Source organism: Pongo pygmaeus, chromosome 7 (genome assembly GCF_028885625.2).
Source record: "Pongo pygmaeus isolate AG05252 chromosome 7, NHGRI_mPonPyg2-v2.0_pri, whole genome shotgun sequence".
In the NCBI taxonomy this organism is placed as follows: Eukaryota; Metazoa; Chordata; class Mammalia; order Primates; family Hominidae; genus Pongo; species Pongo pygmaeus.
Window position 1 is genome coordinate 65539390 of NC_072380.2, and position 18504 is coordinate 65557893.

Genomic DNA, 18504 nt, shown 5'->3' on the forward strand with positions numbered 1-18504 from the left:
CTGGAGGTGACCATGGATTTATAGTTGGGGAACTAGTAAACACCTTCAAAATTTTAAGTGTATATGACTCAAAATAATTTATTTTGGGGATGTTTAGGAGGCCAGTGAAGGAATATACTTACATCACTTGAAGAGACTGTTCCTGTTTCAACAGCAACACCGCTACCACGCAGTTTCTATTATGAAATAAATAACTCATTATTTAGTTTTGTTTTGATTTTATCCTAATGTATCAGCTTACAAAAGGGAGCTAAGCAAATTTTTCCCCTAATTCTACGTAATAATTTTTCCCCTATAATTTTGTTCCTAATCCTACTCAATAAAAAGCAAGGGGATGACATAAAATGTTCTAAATATCATTACACTCTTCCAGATAATATATTAATCAGTAAGTAGCTAAAAATGGAACAATAATAAACTGACTACTAAGCTCCAGGTAAATTTCATGGGTTAAGCTAGTGCAAATTTCCAAGTCTTAAGATTTACTTACTGAATTGTTTTTCCAGTAAGATGACTGCCTTAAATTGAACTATCCACACTATATTCTGTAGCAAAGCTTTCAAAAACAGGTGGCTGATGTCAGGAAGGTACAATATGCGACTTGGTTATCCACAGCAAAGCTAATGAATTTAATGACAATCAAAATCTCAAATGTCATATAGAAATGACCAAAGAAAATTTAAAGAAAGTCAGAGGCTGAAAGTGCAAGAGAAAAGCAATAATGAATTTCTGAAAGGAAATGTTTATTTTGTTTTATTCAATAACTACTATCTACGAAGTGCAGGCATGAGTCCCCACAACCCAAGTGCAACACTCCAAACTACCCAAAAAGGTTTCAAAGGCCACTATAAGGTCAAAGAACAAAACATCTAAACTTGCAGCTAACTTGGACTTTTGAAAGTTTATTTCTATTAGAATCATGAAATTGTGGTACTTTTTGTGAGAGAGAAAAACACTTGTGACAGAGAAAAAAGAGACACTCCAGACGTAGCACTATCGCATGACAATTGAGCGAAGTAGCAATTAATATCACAAATAATTGTTACTTTTTAAAACGAAGAATCTGGATTTTATCATGATAGAAGGCTATGAAGAAGTGACTGCCCACAGCAAGAGGGACAGTGCAATGAGAGCCAAGCAGAAGCAGGAGCCAGACTAAGAATCAAGGCCAGGCTAAGCCTGGGTACCCTGAAGAGGTCTCCTGCAGCAGAAGGACCCGCAAAGCAGAGGCACTGCACAATTTAAAGTCCACAACTTAAAGCCAAAGACTCTGTGATAAAAAGAGTGCACTAAAAAGATGCCGAAAATACTTGAAGAGCATTTATCTATAAAAAGTTCAATTCTAATTAAAACTATTCTAGACAGTGAAATATTTACTTCCACTAGTGATGAGAGAAATATTCCTCCCAGTTGTTGGACATCGTTACAAGCATAGTCAATCATTCCAGAAGTGACAGTCACCTGAGAGGCACAATGTATATGTTATTCCTAGGAGGAAAAGTCTAAGGTAGAAGTGCCCAAAAAGCTAGTAGCATGCCAAGGCATCCATTCTTCCCTACCAATTTTCATTTTATGAATTCAGCTACAGAGCCTTATTACCACTATACCTGAAAGCTAACATTACTGCAGAATGAAGTTTTCTTTTTGTGGGGTTTTTTTTGTTTTTTTTGTTTTTTGAGACAAGAGTCTCATACTGTCACTCAGGGTGGAGTGCAGTGGCGCAATCACAGTTCACTGCAGCCTCAGCCTCCTCAGGCTCAGGTGATCCTTCTGCCTCAGCCTGCTGAGTAGCTGGAACTACAGGTGTGCACCACCACACCCGGCTAATTTTTCTATTTTTCGTAAAGACAGGGTTTTGCCACGTTGCCCAGGCTGGTCTCAAACTCCTGGGCTCAAGTAATTGGCCTGCCTCGGCCTCCCAAAGTGCTAGGATTACAGGCATAAGCCACCACACCAGGCCTGGAATGAAGTTTATTTAAGGGGAGAGATCATTTCAAAGCAAAAAAAAAAGGGAGAGGTGTATCCTATTTAACTAACATTCTGATCCCAACCAATATGCTACATTTAGAAATTTTAAATCTCACTTTCACAAGCATGTTTCTTACATGTTTTAAATACCTTGTTTTTGAAATATCTCACAAACTCAATAAAATGGTGGCTCTTGTAAAAACACTTTTTAAACCAAGCCCCAAACCAGTTAAAATTGATGCTATTAACATAAAAAAGATTTTGATCAAGAAACTCTAAAATATCTCTATCCAAATACAAATGGCAATTAGGCTCCCCTAAAAAAGGCAGGCAACAAGACAAAAAGTAAATCTAAGCAAAATATGGTGTCTTTCTTATGCCTCAAACTAAAATCTATTAAAATAATAAAGTCACCTGAAATCTAAATGGCAACTTTCAAAAAATTTCAAATAGATATTTATTTGTAATCTAACAACCTACCAATATTGTTTCTCCTGGTCCCATTCCTCCTCTAGGTCACCCTCACATCAAAATCTCATTCCCTTCTACCTTTTCATCTCCAGAATCCTCCTCCCCTGTCCACCTTCAGTTCTCTCCTCTTCTGAGTATCAATCCCACCAAACCTCTTCATACCTACACTTCATCCCTGTAGGCCTGAAACTAACACTCCACAGAGCCATCATTCCTGTCCTATCTTTTGCCCTGTTCTGAGGAAACATGAAGACAAAACAGAAAACTTGTCATTTTCCAAGCCATTACACCTGCAGGCTATTTTCCGCCATGAAGACATAGAGCTAGAAAGGCCTGCAAGCAACCAACATGACCAGTAGGTTCGTTAGGCCTAACTAATCCCACCCTGAAACTGTGAAACTGTGACAACGAGCCACTGTGTGGGACAATGTCCTTTCGCAGCTGGACCAGGTAGCTCCAGGCTCACCCAGAGGCAGCTGGAAGCATGGGAGGGACTCGGCCAGACAAGGACAAGCAGGTTAGCTAATAATGATCTAGAACATGCTGTTTGCAGTTTGAAATGCCCCTGGTGGCACCCAGGACCAGTTTGTTTATTTGTGTAATCGGTTAGACAGCTTAGCCTGGTTATGTAATCAAAAGGGCATAAAAGATCTCACTCGAAACTTTCAGAGAGCTCTCCAAAAACCAAGATTTCTCACACAAATCTTGGTGGTTCACAATCCTGGGGCAGCCAAGGGAGCTGCGCCTGGAAATCTCTTGGCCCGAGGCATGCTCTCTCCTGCTGTACTGTTTCTTTTCCTTTATCGAATCCTCACAGGCACGTGCTCTTTGGAGCTGTGTGGGTCCTTTCAATTCTCCAGCCTGTATCATCTTGGCAGCCACCTAGAAGAAAGGTACTCCCTGACCCCTGAAAAGCATGAATAAGAAACCCCAAGTGGCAGAAAAGACAGAAAGGATTGAAATGAAGCCAGTCAAAGAAAGAAAAAGCAAAGCACACTACCATATCTGAGAGTAGTTTGGTTTACTTGTCAAGTTCAAAATGGCATTATTTTAATAAAACATTTTTGTAATTTAACATATTTACTATAAATAGCTTAAAAGAACATGGATGTTATATTCCTTTCAAAGGTACTTTAAAAAAATTTCTTTTACCTGTGAACTCAGCTGAGTTTTTATCCAATTGAAATAGTAATTTAAGTCACTGCCTTCCATCAATTCTTTTCCCCAAGCTGCTAACTTTGCAATAATTCTTGCTGCCTGAAAACAAATAAGAAATACATTTAACGCAATATTAATTCTAAAAATCACATCATGTACCTTAAAAAAAGGATTTGTAACAATTTTGCTACACAATTTCTTAACACTCAACCCCTCTAAAAATGGTTTATATTTCATTTTTTAAAATATATTTTGAAACAAACATTAAAAATATATTTTTAAATATTTCCATCAAAGTGAACCCAAATTAGCTGGGTCTTAGGAATTTCTTGACACTCCCTGTATTATTTTGAGTTTCAAAAGTAAGACTGGAAATTCATTATATGAACAGCAAAAAACAGAACACAAAAATCTCTCTTAGAAGCAGACTGTCACCAAACCATCTGCCAGAATTCCAAGCAATCTCTTCAACAAACTGCCAGCCTCTCCCACACTCATTCCAAGCCACTTGGGAGTTCTAATACTTAAAAATCCATTTCTTAGGATAATATACATCCTAGGTATTAGTCATCTATCCCAACATAAACAAATATCCTTTCTCCTCAAAGATTTCTCCATTTTCTTCAAGCTATAAAACTAACCATTTTTAAAATTAAATAGGCAATATAAAGTACTAGTTCTCCACACACAAATCAATTTAATAAATATTCTATCAGTACTGAGAGCAAATCACTGTCTTAAAACTCCAAATCATTCAGCAATAATTTATCCCAGTAGAGAATGAAAGGCTATACTAGCTAACCTCAAAATAATCTCCTGTGCTGGTAGACTCATGTTTGTTCTTACATTTGAATACAGCAAACCAGACTGACAGGTACACTTCTAAGGTCAGAATGTCAGACACTTAAGTGTTCTGGTGTATTTGGAATTCTACAACATAGGGACTAATGGGGCGCCTTTACTTGCTCATTGAGTTGTGACATGCTGAGGTTTTCACATGCCCAGCTAAATGAATTTGTAAATACATTATCTAGTTTAAATTCATCTTACTGTCACAAAACAGACAACTGACTTAAAAAGATTACTGTTCGGAGGCCAAGGATTGAAAATATTATCAGCAGTGCATGCACAAGACAAAGGAACAAGAGCATAAGCTAGCATAAGCTCTTTATCAGCACATGGTAACCCAATGGGATTCTGCCACTCAGAATGTGAAAGATTGGCCACAAGTAAATGAAATCACCAAGAAGTTAACATGGATTTGGCTGCACAGTAATAATGAACCATTCCCTAAGTGTATATTTGTTTAATATATTTGTCAGTTTTGTTGCTATACCATTAGGAGGACATTTAAACCAAACAGTGAAGACAACAAGCCTCTACAATTTTAAAGAGGGAAATATATTACTGGCTTTTTAAAAAGTATTCTTTAAAATACAGTTTGTTTCATCAGTCCTCCTTAATTTCTCTTTTTATAGATATTTCATAATGTCCACAACATATATACTATATGAATACAATATATAACTATACTGTATGAATACATATACATGTGGAAGGAGGGAAGGAGGGAGTGAGATAACATACATGTTCAAAAGTGTTTCACTGCCAGTGGCCCTTGATTTGAAAACTTTAAAAACATCTACTGAAACAAGCAGCCTGTGGAGCTACCACATGCCCCCCAACAGCTCCTACCATCCCCAGCCCGTAGCCCACTCCCCAGTGGAAATAGAGAAGGCTTGTTTGCACAAAGGTTTATTCTCTCAACCCTGCTTTCAGATTCCATGAAAAATTCTTCAGTACTAGGGCTTCCAAACATAGCCAAGTTTAAAACAGGAGTGTAGGCCAGGGGCGGTGGCTCACACCTGTAATCCCAGCACTCTGGGAGGCCGAGGCAGGCGGATCACAAGGTCAGGAGCTCAAGACCAGCCTGGCCAACATGGTGAAATCCCGTCTGTACTAAAAATACAAAAATTGGCTGGGCGTGGTGGCGCATGCCTGTAATCCCAGCTACTCAAGAGGCTGAGGCAGGAGAATCGCTTGAACCTGGGAGGCAGAGGTTGCAGCAAGCCGAGATCACACAACTGCACTTCAGTCTGGCAACAGAGTGAAACTCTGTCTCAAAAAAAAGAGTGTATTTAAGATATTGAAAAGCAATCAGGTATTACTTAAAAATGAAACACAGTAGCCGCTTCAAAGTAAAATTTAATTTCTATATAGTAAAATGTGGTTAACCCCACTACAAACACTGTAGAGCTGTTTATATGTGAGAATTCTCCACAGGCTTTGATGCACTCCTTGTAGTCTACAAAACCTTAACTGCATCAGAGCAACCCTATCTCCTTCCAACTCCCAATGTCCTTTCTCTACTGAACACCAATATGGAAAGCTAATGTCATAGTAGTTACTCCTATGGGAACAGACAGGTTACTATGTCATAAAAGGCCCAGGTTTCTTTCTTACCTGAATGAGAATGTAATCACAATTCTGTCCATTTTAAAATAATAATACAACAAAAATTTTAAAATAAAAACCTTTCTTCTTTGTATTTAAAAAAAAAAAAAAAATCCAGCTGGGTGCAGTGGCTCACATCTGTAATCCCAGCACTTTGGGAGACCAAGGCAGGTGGATTGCTTGAGCCCTAAAGTTCAAGACCAGCCTGGGCAACATAGTGAGACCCTCTCCTCTTTAAAAAAATTTTTAAAAAAGAATCCAATCAATTCAAAATTTACCATATGAACAGTAAAGGGATCCTGGCGATTCAACATTGGCAGAAAGTAGGGCCACGCAGTGTTCTTGCTACATCTTGCATAGTCAAAGAAAATGCTAACACGCTGATGATTTTCCTAAAAAAGAAAAGAAATGATATCACCAGTCAGAACACATTTTGCTAAAGAATGTAATGATTGTGCACCACTTCTCAACCTCCCATCACTCTGTGTTCTTTTTTCAGTGTGTGTGTATGTGTGATTTGTCTGTCATTATTACTACGGGGCAGGGGGTAGGGATGGTAGTAGGGACAGATATTTTACTAAAAAAATCACCTTTAATGATTATGATTATTTTAAATCACAAAGTGTAAGACTACAAGTTACACTTCTCAGCCTGCACCTCTGACCTGCTACTCCCAATGTAACAGGTCTACACCCAACACCGATACCCAAGTGTGAGCACCTGGCTGCCACACGAGGGAAATCAAAATCGGAAAGGGAGCAGGAAGAGCACAAATTAGGTCTAGATGCACCTCGAACTACTAACAAATAGGCAAGGGAAACGGAGTTAAATGAATCGCAAATGTTCAAGTTACTTCTTAGCATATCATGGTAGAAAACTTGGGATAAAGACAGCAGAAAACAGCATATACTACCAGTGGACATAGGATCTGAGTAAGAGAAAATTCTTAGTTCTAATCATTAAAACTTCACCTCTCATCTAAATTTTCTCTATCACTGGCTGAGATCCACTTTCTGGTTCATTATGTGAATATAGTTGTTAAATAGCAACACTTTTTTAAAAATTTTTTTACTATACCACCATATCAGCAGTAGTAATACTTTTTCTGATTAAACTTTTATTAATTAATTTATTTATTTTATTTCCATAGGTTACTCGGGAACAGGTGGTATTTGTTATGTAAGTTCTTTAGTGGTGATTTGTGGGTCATAATATTTTTTAAAAGCACAAATAACCACATAAACAAAAAATTCCTATTTTCAGATTAACATTTAATTATTTTTAAATATAGTGGGGTTTTTTGGTTAATATTGATCTACACTAATAATTACCCATCGAGGAATAGCCTACTGTCTCCTCAGGTAACGAGTCATTATTGTTTAGAATAACAATTGAAATAGTTGTGATAATGATTTTATCAAGGAATCCAAAATTCAGATGAGCCATCATTGCTTCATTGGTAGAGGTATCCAGGTTACAGACCTTTAAGAGAATAAGGATAAAGAAATCCTTCCGGTCAGGTACACTTAGCAACTGCTGTTGATATCCATGCAAAGAAAACAATTTAATCCTGAAAATCATGTGCTAAAAACTAAGCATGTGAGGAAACATAAGAAATTCTGTCCAAAAGCATTTTGTTCAGAAGTGATAAGGATGAAATGATAGAATTAAAAATAGAAAAAAAAAATTATTATAAATAGCACAAGGAATTATGATAAAGGTATATATAAACTTTTCCATGCAACTAAAATTTTACAAATAAAATCAATTGCTAAACTATAATGAGGGCCAGGTGCAGTACCTCACACCTGTAATCCCAGCACTTGGAGAGGCCAAGTGGGAGGGCTGCTTGAGCCCAGGAGTTCAAGACCAGCATGGGTAACATAGTGATACCCCATCTCTACAAAAAAATAAAAAATTAGCCAGGTGTGGCGGCACATGCCTATGGTCCCAGCTGCTCAGGAGACTGAGGTGGGAGGATCACTTGAGCCCAGGAGTTCGAGGCTGCAGTGAGCTGTGATCACACTACTGCACTTTAGCCTGTGTGACAGAGCAAGACCCTGTCTCAAGAAAACAAAAATAAAATTAAAAAAATAAAAATACATACATTTGGCCAGGCACAGTGGCTCACGCCTGTAGTCCCAGCACTTTAGGAGGCTGAGACAAGGAGATCACTTGAGGTCAGGAGTTCGAGACCAGCCTGGCCAACATGGTGAAACCCCATCTCTACTGAAAATGCAAAAATTAGCCGGGAGTGGTGGCATGTGCCTGTAGTCTCAGCTACTTAGGAAGCTGAGGCAGGAGAATCACTTGAACCTGGTGGGTGGAGGTTATAGTGAGCTGAGATCGCGCCACTGCACTCCAGCCTTAGTGAGAGAGCAAGACTCAATCTCAAAAAAAAAAAAGCATATATATATATATAAAATATACACACATACACATTGTATATACATACATACAAAGTATATATATACTTTGTATATATATAGTATGTATATAGTGTGTGTATACATATATACATTTGTACATACATAGTATATATATGTGCTTTGTATACGAAGTGTGTGTGTGTGTATATATATATATATATATATACACACACATACATACATACATTGAATTGGTGGATGAGAATAATACCAGCTACCTAAATCTGAATCTCTCCACTGATCCTTCATAAATAAAGGTCAACAAAAAGATCAAATAAAAACTACACAAAACCCATGCCCTCAGGATAACAAGACAGAGAATACACATTTGTAATTAACCATAATAAAAGAAACACCAAATCCCAGCAAAAGCTATCTCTCATACTCCACCACAAGCTTTTGTGGATGATAAGGTGCGTCTGAAAAATGTATGTAGAAGGAAGAATATGGGCACAGGAAGGAAGAAGTTCTAAGGTGGATCTACAATCACCACCATAAAATAAAATAAACTCTAACTATGAAGAAACTGAAAAAGACTACTGGTAGACCAGAGCACGGGCTACACGGAGCAGGGAGCAGTCTTGGAAAGGCATCATTTTTGACAGATAATAAGGTTTAAAAAAAAAAAAAGCAGCAGCAGCAGCAGCAGCATCTTTAGGAGAATGGCTGGCAAAAAGAAAAAGAAACAAAAGAGGAAACTTTAGGGTTCTGCAAGACAAAATGAGACCAAAAAAAAAAATCCAAGGGCATACAATCTGCCCCCCACCAAAAGAAAGTCATCTATTAAAGAAACTGCCAGCCTTGGCATATAATGAGACCCTTATCTCTACAACTAAAAAATTTTTTTAATTAGCAAGGTGTGGTGGTAAGCGCCTGTAGTTCCAGCTACTCAAGATGCTGAGGTGCAAGGATCGTTTGAGCCCAAGAGTTCGAGGTTACAGTGAGCTATAATGGCGCCATTGCACTCCAACCTGGGTGACAGAGTGAGATTTTGTCTCAAAAAAAAAAGAGAAAAGAAAACAAAAGAGGCCGGGTGCAGTGGCTCACACCTGTAATCCCACAACTTTGGGAGGCCAAGGCGGGTGGATCACCTGAGGTCAGGAGTTCTAGACCAACTTGGCCAATGTGATGAAACCCTGTCTCTACTAAAAATACAAAAATTAGCCAGGCGTGGTAGCACATGCTTGTAATCCCACTACTCAGGAGGCTGAGGCAGGAGGATTGCTTGAGCCTAGGAGGCAGAGGTTGCAGTAAGCTGAGATCATACCACTGCACTCCAGCCTGGATGACAAGAGCAAAACTCTGTCTCAAAAAAAAAAAAAGAAAAGAAAAAGAAAGAAAAAAGAAAAGAAAGGAAGGAAGGGGAGAGAAAGAGAAAACAAACAAACTGCATCTCACCAGAAAAAAAAAAACAGAGAGAGGCCAGGTGCAGTAGCTCACGCCTGTAATTCCAGCATTTTGGGAGGCCGAGACAGGTGGATCATTTGAGGTCATGAGTTTGAGACCACCCTGACCAACATGGTGAAACTCCATCTCTACTAAAAATACAACAAAATTAGCTGGGCATGGTGGCGCATGCCTGTAGTCCCAGCTACTCAGGAGGCTGAGGCAGGAGACTCATTTGAACCTGGGAGGTGGAGGTTGCAGTGGGCGGAGATCATGCCACTACACTCCAGCCTGGGCAATGGAGCGAGACTCCATCTCAAAAAAAAAAAGAGAGAGAGAGTCCGGGTGCGATGGCTCACACCTGAATCCCAGAATTCTGGGAGCCAAGGCAGGCAGATTTCTTGAGGCCAGTATTTCAAGACCAGCCTGGGCAACATGGCGAAATCCCATCTCTACTAAAAATACAAAAATTAGCTGGGCACAGTGGCACACTCCTGTAATCCCAGCTACTACTCTGGAGGCTGAGGCATGAGAATCACTTGAACTTGGGAGGTGGAGGTTGCAATGAGCTGAGATCGTACCACTGAACTCTAGCCTAGGCAACAAAGTGAGACCATGTATCAAAGAAAAAAAGAAGAAAAAAAAAACGGTACTCTTGAGTGAGGAGTATTATAAACCACCCAAATCCATGATATGAATAGATGAAAGAACCCCACACAGATACAAAACTACCATAAAAAGAAACCAAAAGATGCAAATCAAAATATCTCAGGTGATGAAATTCCTCTCCCAAGAAAACAATTGCAAAACAAAACTGTAACGTAACAATGCAAACTGAATTAAATATCCTCAAACATCTGGAAAAATAAAATACCACCTTGAATCAGAAATTCAAAACCAAAACTGAGAAATCTGCCCCTAATAAAGGAAAATTTAAAAATAGCTGATTGAATTCAGCAAAGAAATGAAAGAAAAGAGCAAAATGGTCTCAAAAAGTAAAACTAAATTATAAGATGTTCAACAGAGAACAGACTCAAAAGTCAAAGAACTGTGAATCAGAGATCCTACATCAGCCAAGCTGCTCTTCAAGTTTGAAGATTACAGGAAAAAATTTTAATGCAAAAATTTAGAGACTACTGTACACATAAGACATTCCTGAGGAACCTACTAGCAGATAAGCTTCATCTAATCAAGAGATACCTGGGAAAACTTTGGCAAAAGAACCAGTGGTGAAAATTTAATATAACAAAACAAAGGTAGGCAACAAGTGTAGAATAATAATATATAAATGTTATATGTTCTGACAAAGTAAAAAATAGCCACTAAAAAATGAGAAGAGAGGAAAAGTAGAATAAGTTCATTGATTGTTGCAAATCAAAAAATACCATTAAAAATGACAAATGAAATTATAAATGAATAAAACAGGGGATTAACAGCATTAAAGGGATATAAATACAAAGATAGCCAACAGAACAGACAGAAAACTTCCTAAATACCAAAAAAGTTTAATAAAAATGCAAACAAAACACATAATGAAGAATAAAATAGTAATGCACACAGTAATTATAACACAGTATGACAGCTGTGATCAAATTTCTTAGTAATATTCATAAATGTGGATGGTTTAATTCACCTATTAAAAGAAAAAGGGGTTTCAACTCACAAACAAGACCCAAATCTATACTGTATACAAAAGACTTACCTAAAGCAAAATGATTCACCTAAAAAAGGGACAGGCAAAGATATGCAGACGAGTAGAAACAAGAAGCCATGAGTTGCTATACCAGTATTAAAGTATAGTTTAAGCCAAAATGTATTAAGTATGATAAAAGGGACACTTTTAACGATAAATGCCACAATTCACTGTAGATATAACACTAATGTGTATATATGCACCAAATACAGCATCCACCTTTATAAAGTGAAAACTACAAGATATTAGAATAGTAAAAAATGCATTTATAAGGGGGAGACGTTTAACATACCACTCTTAGTACAAAAAAAAGCAGACCAAGAAAAAAGTAGACAAAAAGTAAAGGTATAGAAAACCTGTATCCTAAATAATAACATAATCAATAAAGTAGCTCTGATAAATATAAATCCAACTTATACCCCTTAAGAAAGAATACATCTTCTCAAGTACAGCTGGTATATTTATAAAATTGATCATATACTAATAAAAAAGTATCAGTAAATTCCATAAAGTAGAAATGGTTTTAAAACATGATAAAGTTTGAAATCTATAACAAAATGTTTTAAGCATTTCTGCCTGAAAATTAAAATATAAATATTAAACAACCCTCTGTGAAAGGGAACACAGAAACTGAATTAAGAAAAACCTAAATCACTACATATCAGAGCTAAAGGGATATACTTTAAGCAGTAATCAAAGGAAAATGCATATATTTAAATACTTAATTTTTTGTGTGTGGGGGGGGATAGTTTCACTCTTTCTGCCCAGGCTACAGTGCAATGGCACAATCTCAGCTCACTGCAACCTCCACCTCTCAGGTTCAAGTGATTCTCCTGCCTCAGCCTCCCAGTAGCTGGGATTATAGGCGTGCACCACCACACCCGGCTAATTTTTTATTTTCAGTTGAGATGGGCTTTCACCATGTTGGCCAGGCTGGTCTCAAACTCTTGACCTCATGAACCACCCGCCTCAGACTCCCAAAGTGCTGGGATTACAGGCGTGAGCCACCATGCCTGGCCAATATTTATTTCTTGTTAATAAAAGAATGGAAATAAATTAAAATTCCCAGTTCAAAATGCTAGAAAAAGAACAAAGTAAACAACAAAAAAGAGTAAAGGAAGAATATAATAAAGGCAAAAGCAGAGATTAAGGTAGAGAACAGAAAAACTATAGATCAATTAATATGAAAATCCTGACTCTGAAAAAAAATAACAAAATGGGGGAGAAACACTAGTTAATCAAGAAAAAAAAAAGCAGAAAGCACAAATAAAGTAAGAAATGACATGGGGGACATAATACGCAAATAGAGAAAAAAACTTGAAGCATAAGATTTAATAAGATTAGTCTTCTATGAAAATAAATGTAAAAGCTTCAATACAATAATTTCCCAAGAAAATACAGATTACCAAAATTATCACCATTTGAGATAGAAAGCTTCAAACGAACAATTTCTGTAGAAGACAGAGAGAAAGCTATCAAATAATTACCCCACCAAAAACAACAGGTTCAGATGTATTCACAAGGGAATTTTACCAAAACTTAGCCCTTGTAGTCCTAATGCTAAATAAATTGTTGCAAAGCATAGCAAATAAAGAAAAACCTCCAAATCCTCTTTATCAAGCAAGTATAATGCTGATACCTAAACCAAATGAAGAAAACAAAAAATAAAATAAAATTGTAAACCAATTACACATATGAACACTGAGGCAAAAATCCCAAATAACAGAAAAGAGAATTCAATATCATATCAAGAAAATACGACACATGACCAAGTGGGATTTAACCTCGAATGCAAGGTTTGCTTCAGTATTATAAAATCCATTACTATAATTCACTATATTGGTATATCTAAGGAGAGGGGAAAAAAAGTCATTCAATTATCTGTGTAGATGCCCAGAAAATAATAGCCTTTGACAAAACTCAACACCTATTCTTAATAATAGCACTCAAAAACTAAGAATTGACAAGTTCTTATAACCCATAAGAATTAAAAAAGTAAAATTATCTGTTTTATAACCCATAAGAATTGAAAAAGAAGTAAAATTACCTGTTTTTGCAAAAACAGAAAATTATAAAATTTTAATTAAAATTTTTTAATTAAACTTTTATAAATTTATAATTTACAAACTTTATAAATTAGAGAAAAATTCAATCACAAAATTAATTCCAATAAAAGAATTCACTAAGGTACCAAAACAGAAAATATACAGAGATCAATGACTTTCATATACATTAACAAACAAAAGTTCAGAGATAAAATGGAAGAGAAATGCTGTTTTTAACAGTATAATTAAGATAAAATACTAAGGTATAAACTTAACAAGAAATGTTGCAAAACCATTATGTGAAAATTACAACACTCCTGAAGACACAGACACACCTAACAAATGGAAAGATGTACCTTGTCCTTGGACAGAAAAATTCAGTAACGTCATTTCTCCCTAAGTTAACTTATAAATTTATTATTAGCTTTTAAATAGAGACAGGGTCTCACTATGTTGCCCAGGCTGGTTTCAAACTCCTGGCTTCAAGCGATCCTCCCACCTCAGCCTCCCAAGGTGATAGGATTACAGGCATGAGCCAGTGCCAGGCCTTGTTTTGATTTTTTTTTTAAATAGTAACTTACAGATTTAACACAACTTAGTAAAAATGCCAACAAACTTTTTCATAGATCAAATAAGCTGACATTCCATTTCATACAAAAAAAACAACATTCAAGAATACCTAGGTAAATACTGGGGGAAAAAAAAAACTGCGAAGAGAACTAGCCATAAGATCCACTATCATTAAACTGGGTGGTGCTGGAACAGAATGCACAGGCATTCCAGAAGCAAAGTATAAAAGGCTCAGAAATAAACCTAGTTATATAGGGAGGTTTGATGTTAAAGGCAGCATCTCCAACCACTATGGCAAAGACTGACATTTTAATAAATGGTGCTAGGACAACTGAATGGCCATTTGGAAAACATAAAATTAGACACATACCTTACACTATAGACAAGAACCAACTCTAAGCAGGCCAAATGTCTAACTAAAGATGAAACTATACAAGCACTAGAAAAAAACCTTGGTGAATTCCACTGTAAACTTGGGTATAAGGAAAAGCTTTCTATTACTCAAAATCTAGATTAAAAAAATTTTTTTTGATAGACTACATAAAAAATAAAAATGAATTGTTTTACCCTGTGAAAAATGTTATAAGCTAAGACAAAAAGGTAAATAACAAACTGGGAGAAAATATTTGCACTCTGTTCAGATATATGCCTAATATATAAAGAACTCTTAAAAATAAAATGGGCATCCAGTTTTTGCCCATTCAGTATGATATTGGCTGTGGGTTTGTCATAAGATAGCTCTTATTATTTTGAGATACGTCCCATCAATACCTAATTTATTGAGAGTTTTTAGCATGAAGGGTTGTTGAATTTTGTCAAAGGCCTTTTCTGCATCTATTGAGATAATCATGTGGTTTTTGTCTTTGGTTCTGTTTATATGCTGGATTACATTTATTGATTTGCGTATACTGAACCAGCCTTGCATCCCAGGGATGAAGCCCACTTGATCATGGTGGATAAGCTTTTTGATGTGCTGCTGGATTCGGTTTGCTACAGTAACCAAAACAGCATGGTACTGGTAAAAAACAGAGATCTAGATCAATGGAACAGACCAGAGCCCTCAGAAATAATGCCGCATATCTACAACTATCTGATCTTTGACAAACCTAAGAAAAACAAGAAATGGGGAAAGGATTCCCTATTTAATAAATGGTGCTGGGAAAACTGGCTAGCCATATGTAGAAAGCTGAAACTGGATCCCTTCCTTACACCTTATACAAAAATTAATTCAAGATGGATTAAAGACTTAAACGTTAGACCTAAAACCATAAAAACCCTAGAAGAAAACCTAGGCATTACCATTCAGGACATAGGCATGGGCAAGGACTTCATGTCTAAAACACCAAAAGCAATGGCAACAAAAGCCAAAATTGACAAATGGGATCTCATTAAACTAAAGAGCTTCTACACAGCAAAAGAAACTACCATCAGAGTGAACAGGCAACCTACAAAATGGGAGAAAATTTTCACAACCTACTCATCTGACAAAGGGCTAATATCCAGAATCTACAATGAACTCAAACAAATTTACAGGAAAAAAACAAACAACCCCATCAAAAAGGGGGCAAAGGATATGAACAGACACTTCTGAAAAGAAGACATTTATGCAGCCAAAAAACACATGAAAAAATGCTCACCATCACTGGCCATCAGAGAAATGCAAGTCAAAACCACAATGAGATATCATCTCACATCAGTTAGAATGGCAATCATTAAAAAGTCAGGAAACAACAGGTGCTGGAGAGGATGTGGAGAAACAGTAACACTTTTACACTGTTGGTGGGACTGTAAACTAGTTCAACCATTGTGGAAGTCAGTGTGGTGATTCCTCAGGGATCTAGAACTAGAAATACCATTTGACCCAGCCTTCCCATTACTGGGTATATACCCAAAGGACTATAAATCATGCTGCTGTAAAGACACATGCACACGTATGTTTATTGCGGCACTATTCACAATAGCAAAGACTTGGAACCAACCCAAATGTCCAACAACGATAGACTGGATTAAGAAAATGTGGCACATATACACCATGGAATACTATGCAGCCATAAAAAATGATGAGTTCATGTCCTTTGTAGGGACATGGATGAAATTGGAAATCATCATTCTCAGTAAACTATCGCAAGAACAAAAAACCAAACACCGCATGTTCTCACTCATAGGTGGGAACTGAACAATGAGAACACATGGACACAGGAAGGGGAACCTCACACTCTGGGGACTGTTGTGGGGTGGGGGGGGGAGGGATAGCTTTAGGAGATATACCTAATGCTAAATGATGAGTTAATGGGTGCAGCACACCAGCATGGCACATGTATACATATGTAACACACCTGCACATTGTGCACATGTACCCTAAAACTTAAAGTATAATAATAATAAAATAAAATAAAAATAAAATAAAATAAAATAAAATAAATGGGCAAAGACATGAGCAAATAATTCAGGGAAAAAAACGTAAAAGCAACCTTTAAGGTCATCTAAAGATGTTCAACCTCGGACACCATTCTGATTGGCAAAAATGTAACAGCTTGACAATACCCTCTGTTGAGAAGGTTACAGGGAACCAGGCACTCACACCCTGCTGATAAGAATGCAAAATGGGACGTCTGGCAATATCTCAACAAAAAAACTACATACGGAGTTCCTTCTTACCCAGCAATCCCATTTCTAAGAATTTACCATGAAATATACACCCAACAACACAAAAATATATTTGCACAAGGTTATTCTTTGCTTCATGATTTCTAATTCTAAAATTTGGAACCAACCACAATGTCCATCATTACATCAGAGGCTGAGTAAACTATGGTACATCCACTAATGGGGTACCATGTAGCTGTCAAAAACAGAACAGGGAGATGAGATCTCTATGAACTGACACGTAATGATTTCTGGCATATTCTGTTAAGTGAAACAAGCAAAAAATAAGAGACTATATCTAATAAGTGTTTTATAGAAATTAGAGGGGGAAATAAAAAAATACGTGTCTGCCTATCTTCACAGAAAAAAAAATTAAAAACCAGTGATATTGGGCTGAGCGCAGTGGCTCACACTTGTAATCCCAGCACTTTGGGAGGCCGAGGCAGGCAGGTCACTTAAGGTCAGGAGTTCAAGACCACCTTGGCCAACATGGTAAAACCCCGTCTCTACTAAAAAAAAAAAAATACAAAAATTAGCCAGGCATGGTGCCGGGTGCCTGTATCCCAGTTACTCCGGAGGCAGAGGCAGAAGAATTGCTTGAACCCAGGAGGCAGAAGTTGCGGTGAGCAGGGGTTGCACCACTGCACTCCAGCCTGGGCGACAGAATGGAATTCTGTCTCAAAAAAAAAAAAAAAAAAAAAAACTATGATATTGGTCACCTACGAGACAGGGAGGTGGGAATGGGCTAGGATTAGTGACATTTCTCTGAGTATACCTTTCTGCATAGTTTTGACTTTTGGAAACATGTTAATGTTTTCCATACTCAAAAATAAAATGCAGGCTTGGCATGGTGGCTCACGCCTGTAATCCCAGCACTTTGGGAGGCCGAGGTGGGCAGATCACCTAAGGTCAGGAATTTTGAGACCAGCCTGGCCAACATGGTGAAACCTCGTCTCTACTAAAAACACAAAAATTATCTAGGCGTGGTGACAGGCACCTGTAATCCCAGCTTCTCGGGAGGCTGAGGCAGGAGAATCACTTGAACCCAGGGGGCAGAGGTTGCAGTGAGCCGAGATCACGCCACTACACTCCAGCATGGGTAACAGAGCAAGATCCTGCCTCAAAAAAATAAATAAAATAAAATAATAATAATGAAATGCACAAGGATGAGGAAAAAACTAAAATAGAATACAACAGAAACAAATGACTCTTACAGTATTTCATGAAAAATAATCACTCTGAAACTTGAACACAGTATTCTGACTATATACCCTGAGTTTAAAACAAAAAACTGCAAACAAATACTGAACTCTAGGTAAAAGACTTGATTTTTGTCTGTATGTGTTTTTTTCAACTCTTATTTTAGGTTCAGGGCTACATGTGCCGGTGTGTTATATTGGTAAACTTATGTCAAGGGGGTATGTTGTACAGATTATTTCATAATCCAGGTACTAAGCCTAGTACCCAATAGTTATTTTTTTCTGATCCTCTATCTCCCCTCACCCTCCACCCTCGAGTAGACCCCAGCGTCTGCAGTTCCCCTCTTTGTGTCCATGTGTTCTCATCATTTAGCTCCCACTTATAATTTAGAACATGTGGTATTTGGTTTTCAGTTCCTGTATTAGTTTACTAAGGATAAAGACCTCCAGCTCCATCCATGTTCCTCATTCTGTTTTATGGCTGT

At 37.3% G+C, this 18504-nt stretch overlaps 1 protein-coding gene across 4 annotated transcripts in view; it reads right to left on the minus strand.

Moving 5' to 3' along the window:
- ATP6V1H (ATPase H+ transporting V1 subunit H) overlaps positions 1-18504 on the minus strand; it is a 129089-nt gene that overhangs the window by 94620 nt on the left and 15965 nt on the right. For 2 of the 4 annotated variants that reach the window (XM_054498295.2, XM_054498294.2), the window contains exons 5-7: positions 6330-6443; positions 3592-3696; positions 123-176 (exon numbers count right to left, since the gene is read on the minus strand). In XM_054498295.2, the coding sequence (XP_054354270.2) occupies positions 123-176; positions 3592-3696; positions 6330-6443 (273 nt within the window). The remainder of the gene's footprint in view (positions 1-122; positions 177-3591; positions 3697-6329; positions 6444-18504) is intronic. The other 2 variants (XM_054498296.2, XM_063668777.1) reach the window with 1 other exon arrangement.